We start from the raw sequence: 9,184 nt of genomic DNA, 5'->3' as shown, positions 1-9,184 counted from the left end.
GTGTCTGGTGCTTTAAATTTTACTTCTATCTTATTGATGACCTGCAGAAAAAACTGTGTGCTCACTGCCAGCTGGAATCGGTGCTTTGGGCATACAAAATGACATCTATTTCATTGGGAAAACAGAGTCAAATTAGCAACTTTTTTTCACCTTTATGCTCTCTGCACCTTTGCTTGACATTGGTAGAATATGGGCGATAGCCCCTGATTTAGGAGGTTCTGTAAATGGGAATTGACTGGTATTTGTGAAGTGTTCAAATACTGCGGCGATGAGTGCCATGGCAAATGTTGTGAGGAGCTTAATAATCCTGTCATCAGAGCAGCTCTTGAATAAAGCACAAGGACATGTGTTGTTCAGGGTGTGTGGAAAACCAAGTACTGAATAGCTCCTCATTACACGAGTGTCCTTCGTTCTGTGCAAGGAGTGAGGGAAAACAGTGTATAGTGGAGTAAATAGAGACTTCATCATCATTCATATGCACAAGGGACAGGATGAACATTTCACTGGTGTTCTTTAATGTTATATTTCCTTACTCATCAGTTTTGACATGTCTTTTTGACGTATACTTGGTGGATGGGTTGCTAACATCTGCTGTGCAAATCCTAGTACTTCTGATGAAAAGGGCATATTTCTTTTAGGAAACAAAGGCTGTCTAAGATGAGCCCTTATTTTACCCTCAGCTTTGTTTATTTTTGAACTTGTTTAAGTTCTTGATAAAAATGAGCTTCCAGCTCGGGAGGCTGGTTTTCCTGCAGTGGCAAACTGAACAATATTGCTACTGCAGTAACAGAAATTAGAAGTTATACTTCTATGAAAGACATAGCATATAATTCCCTGACATTGAATTAGAAGCAGGGGAGGTATCCAGGGACAGGAGAGTGGAGGAGCTGGAGAAAAAATGTGCTTCATCATGGGAATTAAGTAACAACACTACTAGATAGAACCAGCAGCTGTGATTATCCACTTGTGTTAACCACTGCTTTGCATCTCACCTGAATCTTTGCAGATTCTGCATTGTTTCCATTCTGCAACAATCATCTGGGCAGGAAGGAAGGTACAAAGATGTAAAGAAAGCCTGCAAGGTTTGGCAGCAGCAGATCTGTAGAAGGCACTGTGAGCCTTTGCCAACCTGGCTTCCTAAAAGAAAGTGACTGTGTTTGTCTTTCCCTAATCATAGCGCTTTTGTTTTCGTGGAAAGACACACTTGCATCCATGGTTTGTGTTGTAGGGCACTGCTGACCTCTGTCAGAAATAAAGCGAGCAGAGCCAAGTGACAAAAATTTTGGTTCATGCAATAGGAACACTCGCTTCATTCTGTGTGAGCTCTAGAAACGAAGACAAGAAAACCCCAAATGAAACTTTGCCTATGCATGCCTTCACAACTCTGATATCAGCAGCATTAATGTAAAACTCTACTGATTTTTTTTTTTTTTTTTTGTGATTTCAGTTTGGAAATTGATTAAAGACGAGTCTCCATTGGATTTAATATGGCATCGAATCAGTCATCTCCCTCAACAGAGGAGCAGGCTTCCTCCGAAATAGATGATCTCTTTCTATCACTGCAAGGTTGGTTACTATAGTTTCCTGTGCTTTCTTAATGTGAATTTATGGTAAAATCTGTGACCATGCACAAGTTGAAGGGAATTCTGAGAGACCTGTTAAAATGTAGAACTGGTGTTACAATCAGTGTAGTCTGTTCATGTCTGTGTTACTTTGCTAATGTTTCTGCTTCATAAAAAACATCTCAGCAGTGAACTGGAAGGTTACAGCTCTCATAGTACTTTCTCATGGTATTTTCAGAGCTGTTGCCTTTTTTGGTGCACATGTACTTGTGGGTTCTTACACTTTGTTACTCAGAATACATGTTACAGTAAACCGTTTTCAAGGGAGCTGCCAGCGTGAAAGCAGTTGTGGTATTTCATTACTTTCCTTGTTTTCAATTTGCTGACAATTAGTTGGTTGCACTGAGCTGTCTTAATGAGGCTATTAACTACAGTGCTATTTCATTTTGTTTCTTTCTGTTTTATTTACTTTTCAGTCCTTATTGCTTTATCCCATGCACGTGTAGAAAGAAAGCTCGTGGCCAAAGCAAGTAGAAAAATGAAGTGACCGATAGGCAAATTTCTTACTGGTCAAAGTCTTTCATTTTTTTATCCTTACTTGCAGTGGGCTGGATCTTGTTAAGCAAGCAGTTGCTTGGTAGTATGTAGTTGTGCCATTTTAATGGCACCTACTTGGACATTTAAATGGTCATCAGTGCATCAGAGATGGGCTATCATGTAAGCTTTATGGATTTTCCTTAATCTTGTGTTGAGTTTTATTCTCTAAGAATTTTCTGGAAAGAGACTGATTTTGCTCTAAATGTGCTCGTGAGCACATTCACGGAGGCATTATTCAGGGAGTCTAATCAGGCAGCAGGGTGAGCATGGCTGGAAGGCTGGTCTTCAATGTGTTTAAAGCCTGAGAACAGATGAACTAAGTCATTTTAGATTTTTTAGACTTAGATTTATTCTGTTCCCACAGACCTATTTACTTTTAGTTTAGTTGCAATGAAATTACTGTGGTGCTTAGTTGAGAGTAAATATGTTAAAAACAGATGGTGCAAGAGGATATTCTGCCAAATCACTTTTACAATCCATATTTGCACTAATGTTGCCATTGAAGCCATGCGTTTTGATGAGTGAGTGTTAACAGTGATCTGAAGCCAAGCATCTTCAACGGTGAACTTTCTTCTGTTTTGTTTCAGTATTAAGTTTTCAGGACAGTAAGCAAAAAAGACATAGCAGATGAGAGCTAGCCTGGCTGTAACACCAAGCACAGTCTGTCAGACACACGATTGCTGTGCCTGTCACACTCAGCCTTTGGTGCAGAGACTGAATTGACGTTAGTCATGAAATAGGCTTGAGAAACACTGTCTAGCTTTAAAGCATTGAATTAGAGAGATGTGGAATTTTAGACCAAGATTTTATTTTGAAATAGTATTGCTATTTTCTGAAAAGTCAAATATGTCCACTGAAAGTACTGTTGTTTGATTAGTATCTAGGTGAAAGAGCCTTGCTTATTAAAAATGAAATTACTAAATAATATTTCTATGCTGTAATAGTTTGACTTCCTAGGTTATGTTGATGTGGTGCAAATTGGAGCCAACTTGTGTGTGCTTGGCTGTTCTAAAACACTTTGAGATGTCCTTAGAAAGTGGTGTAAGCAATTTTTGCAATGAATGAAGATGCAACAAATGGTGTAGACATGTCCAATGTATTGAGCACTGATGAGAGAAATGTCAGATTCAAGAAGTGACTACCCTTAACTTTTAGAAAAGCAGCTCAAGTTTTGGGTGGCTGAAGATGGTTGTAGTACCAGTTATGACCTACTTCTCAAATTTTTAGGTTATAGCTTGAGAATATGTCCAGTGTTGTAAAAAGCACAATGTAACAGGAGTTAGCTGTAAACAGCTGGCAAAGGAAAAAGAAAAGTAGGCATGAGATCTAGTCTGGATTGCTCATATTTTATTCCACATTCTGTTATTTCTGAATGGCACCGATGTTACTGCACTTGTCTGACACATTTGGTGGGTCTTTTCCTAATTAACCAGTCAGTTTGGTCACTGTGAACTTATATGCCCAAAAACGTAATAAAATGGTTAGCTTTTTTTTTTTTTTTTTAAACTGCATATAGAACCAGGCACTTTGTTGAGGTAAGATTTGATTGTAATTGAAGTCAAAATCCTCCATGAGGAGGCCTGTGTACTTTCTGGAAGAAAGGGAAAAGAAGGAGGGAACAACTGTAGAACATTCTGAGTTGGAAGGGACCCATGAGAATCACTGAATCCAAACCATCTCCACACAGGAACCTTAAAATAAGTAATAAAGAGGTTACTTCTTAGCAGCTGTTATCATTATACAAAGCCTATTAAATTAATGCCGGTGGCTTAATACTGTACAAATCAGCTTTAGTGGACTTTCTGTAAGTGAGTTCCCAGGTACAAGAATGTTCAAGGATGAACATTCACTTTTCTTTGTAGTGTAGTCTGAAAAATGCAGTAAAGAAAGTCATACGGGGATACGGGTAAAAATAATTTTGTTTTCAATGCATCTTTCTTTGCAGCTCAGTATTTTAAGGAGGTACAGTGAAGCTTTAAAAACATGAAGAAAATAAGTACAATGAAACTGTATGGTTTCTAGTGTCAAAGTTGAGACATTTTCAGTTGATGGTGCTAATCACAAAATCATGAGGCTGAAATAAAAGCTGCAAAAGTTTAACCCCTTATATATGCACTTATATATAGCTGTTGAATGATTTCCTGTTTTCAAGCTGATCTCCATAGCCAAAAGATAAATAGTCACCCCCCCGCTGAGGACATTGAAAAATTCATATGAAGTTGCACGATGTCATGGCTTGGGCTCCTTTTTCTCTGTTTTTTTTTTCTTTCCCTTTTTCCCAGATGTTATAATTAAACCAAATCCGAATAAGATCAACCTAGATCTATGATTCTGTGATTCATTCTATGATTCTATTCATGTCCATTCCACCAGCACCTTTCTGCTTTCTCCCGCTTTTCTGATGCAGCAGAATGCAGAGCAGCTGCAAAGCTGTTTGGTGTCCCTGCACAGCCACCCAAAGGTACAGGTTTAATGCCTGGAGCTGGACTCAAGGTGCCTTCTATAGGGAAATACTGAAGAGAGGGATTGCTCAGGCCAGGCAGGCTGCAAATGTTTTGGTGAACAGAGGATGCTTTCCAGAGAGATGCTGCTTAGTGGCGTGTCTTTGGAACCTGAAGCCACTTCTGCTGCAGATACTGAGGGAGCATGCAGGGCTGGCTGGAGGTGAGCGCAGGAGGAGGATGGAACAAACACAGTCAGGGTCCAAAATTGTTGTCAGCTACCTGAAATGGGGATGCATGTCCTCTCCTTTGGTAAGAGAAGGGCTTCTGGTGTCTTGAGAGCTGCTGGAGATCTGCCTGCTCTGTGCTGACAAGTGTGCATGTGGGACTGCAGCGAGGGGACTGCGCAGCCACCAGCAGATTGGTGGCTCCACCAGACACTGGCCAGCTCTGGAGCTTTCAGGATGTAAATCTGGCTACCTGTAGGAGGATGCAACTTCCATCTTCCCTCCCAGGAGCAAATACTTCCCCTTTCCTGACCAAGACAGTGAGCAGAGCCTAGGTGTGGCCTTTCCCACCAAGTCTCCACAGAACGTTGTTTTCCATTTTCTCTCCACACTTTCTGAGCTAATTCAGACACAAGAGTGTGCGTTTAGCTCACAGAGTTTGAGGCATGTACTTATTTGCCATTTAATTAACTGTAAGGGTCTTAATTTTTGGCTGTTCTAATTGACCTGTGTTTGTGCTGCTGTTTATTACTGTAACTCGAAGAATAACATAAGAACATGACTGCTAAAACTGTTTCTGAAGAGTGCTTAATGAGATAAGTGAATTATGTTATTTTCATGCAGTTAGGTCTAATCCTTTATGAATAATCAAAAACCTATTTCTCTCTGACTAAAACTAAATGCTTTGATATATACGGATGGATTTTATTATGCAACTTGTAGTAGATTGCACTCATATCTGAGTAATTGACTTAAAGGAGGATATCGCTCTGAGACACACATAATCTTCCAGAGGTCAGGGAGACTTATAATTCTTACCCAGCATTTATTTTGCTCCAGCTTTATGCTTTGTCTGTTGAGGATGGTGTATTATTAGAGCTACACGTTTGTTTGTTGATTATTTTTTCTTAAAACAGAGTGATCAAAAAAAGTCCATTAAATACTAATGATTTTTCAGGGGTGACTTTTTGCAAATGGAAAAGCTCCAAGAGGAGCTGCGCTGAAATTTATGCCCTGTTTACACCGCCTGGGTGAGGAGCTGGTCTGCAGTTCCCGGATCTGAATGGCTCTGTGCCATGTGACGGGGCTGATGGGACTGGGAGACACACGAGACTGGCTTGAAAAAAATCACTCCCAGATATTTTGGTCTGTTTGTCATGCCCAGTGAAAAAAATAGATTGTGTAGTTGTGTAAACGTGTTCCCTGCTAGACATATTTCGATTTGCTGAAGGCATTGTTGAGTGCACAACTTATTAAAGGCTGGCATTACAGTGACTAAGGGGAGTGGGTTGCTTCTGAGGCACCGGCATAGGACACTGGGAGCCACTTATGCTCAAGTCCCTGCTCAAGCTCGGGTTTTCAAAAAAAATGTTAGAAAAGCCATGAAAACCCTTATCGTTAAAGGTATGTTGATTTCAAAATGATGTGATTTAGTACCTTAAAGAATTTAACCTACAGCCTCTGTCTGTGCCCTCAAGCACTGCAGTGCCTCACTCCGGGGGCTGTTCTGTTAGTAAATACTGTGATGACTCAGAGCTGCTCCAGGATCCCGGCAATGAGAGCAGTGAAAGTATTTAAGAAAGCCAGGAGTGCAAAACTCAGTTTGAACAGGCTTCCTGAGTTAGCAGCGCTTTGGGTAAATTGGATAATTTGCTTTCAAAAGGAAAAGGAGGTTGAAAGGAGATAGTGCAGAAAGTTCCTACTTGCTGCACGAGCACGGTAGTAGTTAATTAGTTAATACTTAAATGGTATTTGGATTTGAAAAGACCTGTTTCTGTAGAAATATTTTCATCCTGTTCATTGGCCTTTGGAAAAACTTAATCTTGACAGAAAATATTGTGTTTGTTTTTAATTGCTTAGCACCATGTTACTGAACATAAATGCTGGAAATAACTCTGTTCCCCTGCTTTCCTGTCTGCTGCAAGTGAAGCTGCATTACTGGGTGGAAGGGAGGGGACAACATAATGGACAGGGGGTTGAATTCCTCTCCACTCCCTGGGTAGGCAAATACATAACAGTCCTTCTGATAGATCATACCATTTACTCATGTACCTGCTTGGTGTTTTAGTTTGTAGCAGGAGTGCTCTTTTGAAGGAGCTCTCTAAGTTAACCCTGCTGGCCATTCTCCTGCTGAGCCATCACAGAGTGTGGAAATGCCTATTTTGGATGCAACTGAAGTGTATGCTCCAAAAAGGTACCCCAGTGATCTGTGGCCATTCAGTCTAGAGCTGCTTGGGTACAAGCTTTCTTCCCCTGACTCATATGGTGGGTACACCAACTTCTGACCACCAGCTCATTGAGCTCAAGGTCTGCTCCCTCTGAGCTGCATGGCTTCCTCTTGTAGACATATCCTCGGGTGACCTGAGTGGTGGAAGGAAGATGCAAAAATAGCACACACAAATGGTAATTGCGTCAGTCAAATCAGAGATGGGAAGATGATAGACATAGCTGTGTTCATTAATTTCAAATAATCGTTTGAGTTTAAAATAAAAATAAAAAAGCCACTCGGTTTTAAAGATTTACTGGCAGTGAGGCACCAGTCCTCACAATAGAAGAAAACCTCTGTGATATTTGGTGACTTCTGTTTGACAGGCAGAGTCGGACAGGCTACATCTGCTGTGCTGAGCTGCGGTTGCTTCCCCCAGCTCCCTGCTGAGGGAGGGAGTTATTTTCGTAGAGCCATCTCCCACCTCAGGAAAGAAGGAACAAAGGGCAGCCATGGAGAGGAGATGACTTTTAACTTTGGCTTTTCTGTATCACCATCAGAGAAGGCTGACATTCCTGCCCTCCCCTCTTCTTCCTCCCAGGAGAGCTCAGCATTGCCATGGCCCCTGCTGCAGTCTGTCATGTCCCGTGCTGCAGCCCTTAATGATTGGCCTATTTTATAGCACTTGCTGATAGCTCATTACTGGATAAAACAGCTATTGTCCTGTCCAGCAGTATCTATTGATTTACAGCAAGTCTATGTGACATGCTTCTTCTATGCTGTTCCTTTCTAAAGAGTTGTTCTGAAGATTAGATTTAAAATGCAAGGTAAAATGTGATAGATGTTGGATGTTTCCAGATTAGCAGGTTCTTATTTTGTTCTCTCAGATTTACTTTCTGTCTTGGTTAGTTGCATCCCAAAGTGAAAGGAATGATCAGGATTTTTTGATAGCTTTTTTTATTCTGGGTCAGTGGCACTTTGAAAACTAGGACAAGATAAAACCAAGGTCACTTAGACTCCTATAAAAAGGCCTGACAAAGAATCCATTCATCCTCATAAAAATAAAAATCCGTATTAATTAACCACGTGGTAGAGATAAGAATTTGAGACCTTGATTAAATTGTTAGAGCTTCCAAGCAGTGGAGTCAGGGGAAACACACAGCCTGAAAATTGAAATACGATTGCCTGCCACCGTGCTGGCAGCACATCTGTAATGAGCTGTGTTGTATTGGTAGGCACTGAGTTTTCTTATTGATTCACGAGGATTTTTTGTATTTTGATAGGAAAATAAGCCAGGCTGCAGCTACCTGAAAGGCAGGCTGGTGGGTTGCATTAGGCTATGGCTGTAGGTTGAGGGAGTGTAACTTGTACTTACGCGTGTGCAGCAAAGTAACTGCTTTGTCCATTTGCTTGTGAGATGTTTGCCTGAGAGCCGCCCACGTGAATCAACACTTGTAGTACCTGGCCCACATTGTGTAATGCTTCTGTACATTAATGTGGAGAGATTAAACCAAAACAAGACCAAATGTCCTCATCCTAACGGTCTTTCAGTTATCAACTCTGAAAGCAAGTCCTCCAAATCAATAGCAGCCTTTGGTAAGAGCTAAATCTGGAAGAGTTGCAGACGACTGGCAAAGCATTTAATATTTGCTTTCTGCCCCTTTTCAAGTGCCAGAAATTCCAGTCTGATAAAAGAGTGCAGCTACTCAGTAATCACTCATTAGGTAATTGGAATAGCTCCCATACAGGTATTAAACCAAAGGGTGTGGTTGGGTCCTGTGCTAACATGAAGGCAGGAGCTCCATGCTGTTTATGTCCTCTAAGTGTGTGTTGTGATTATGATTGATCTGTGTGGTACCTGTGCGCTTACTTTTTGTTTTCCAAATATTTTTGTCCGTATAAAGATGAAAGCCTTCATCTTTATTGTTCATCGCCACTTCTGTGTTATTTAAAAAAAAAAAAAAGCATAAAACAGTTGATCAAGAAGAAGAAATCAACAGCTTCATGCTCCGTCAGGATTGTAGTATGACAGATTCATCACAGAATCATTAAGGTTGGAAAGACCACTAAGATCATCTAGTCCAACCATCAACCCCCCTCCACCATACCCACAGACCATGCCCCTCAGTGCCACATCTCCAGGGTTCTTGG

At 40.9% G+C, this 9,184-nt stretch overlaps 1 protein-coding gene across 6 annotated transcripts in view; it reads left to right on the top strand.

Annotated features, from left to right (window-relative positions):
• SYNE2 (spectrin repeat containing nuclear envelope protein 2) overlaps nt 1,448-9,184 on the top strand; it is a 158,690-nt gene continuing 150,953 nt past the window's right edge. For all 6 annotated transcript variants that reach the window (XM_021403871.1, XM_021403873.1, XM_021403872.1 and 3 more), the window contains exon 1: nt 1,448-1,566. In XM_021403871.1, the coding sequence (XP_021259546.1) occupies nt 1,488-1,566 (79 nt within the window). In that variant the 5' untranslated portion in view covers nt 1,448-1,487. The remainder of the gene's footprint in view (nt 1,567-9,184) is intronic.

This window comes from Numida meleagris, chromosome 6, assembly GCF_002078875.1.
Source record: "Numida meleagris isolate 19003 breed g44 Domestic line chromosome 6, NumMel1.0, whole genome shotgun sequence".
Lineage (NCBI taxonomy): Eukaryota > Metazoa > Chordata > Aves > Galliformes > Numididae > Numida > Numida meleagris.
The sequence above is the reverse complement of the archived record's forward strand: the minus strand, read 5'-3'. Positions and strand labels throughout refer to the sequence as shown.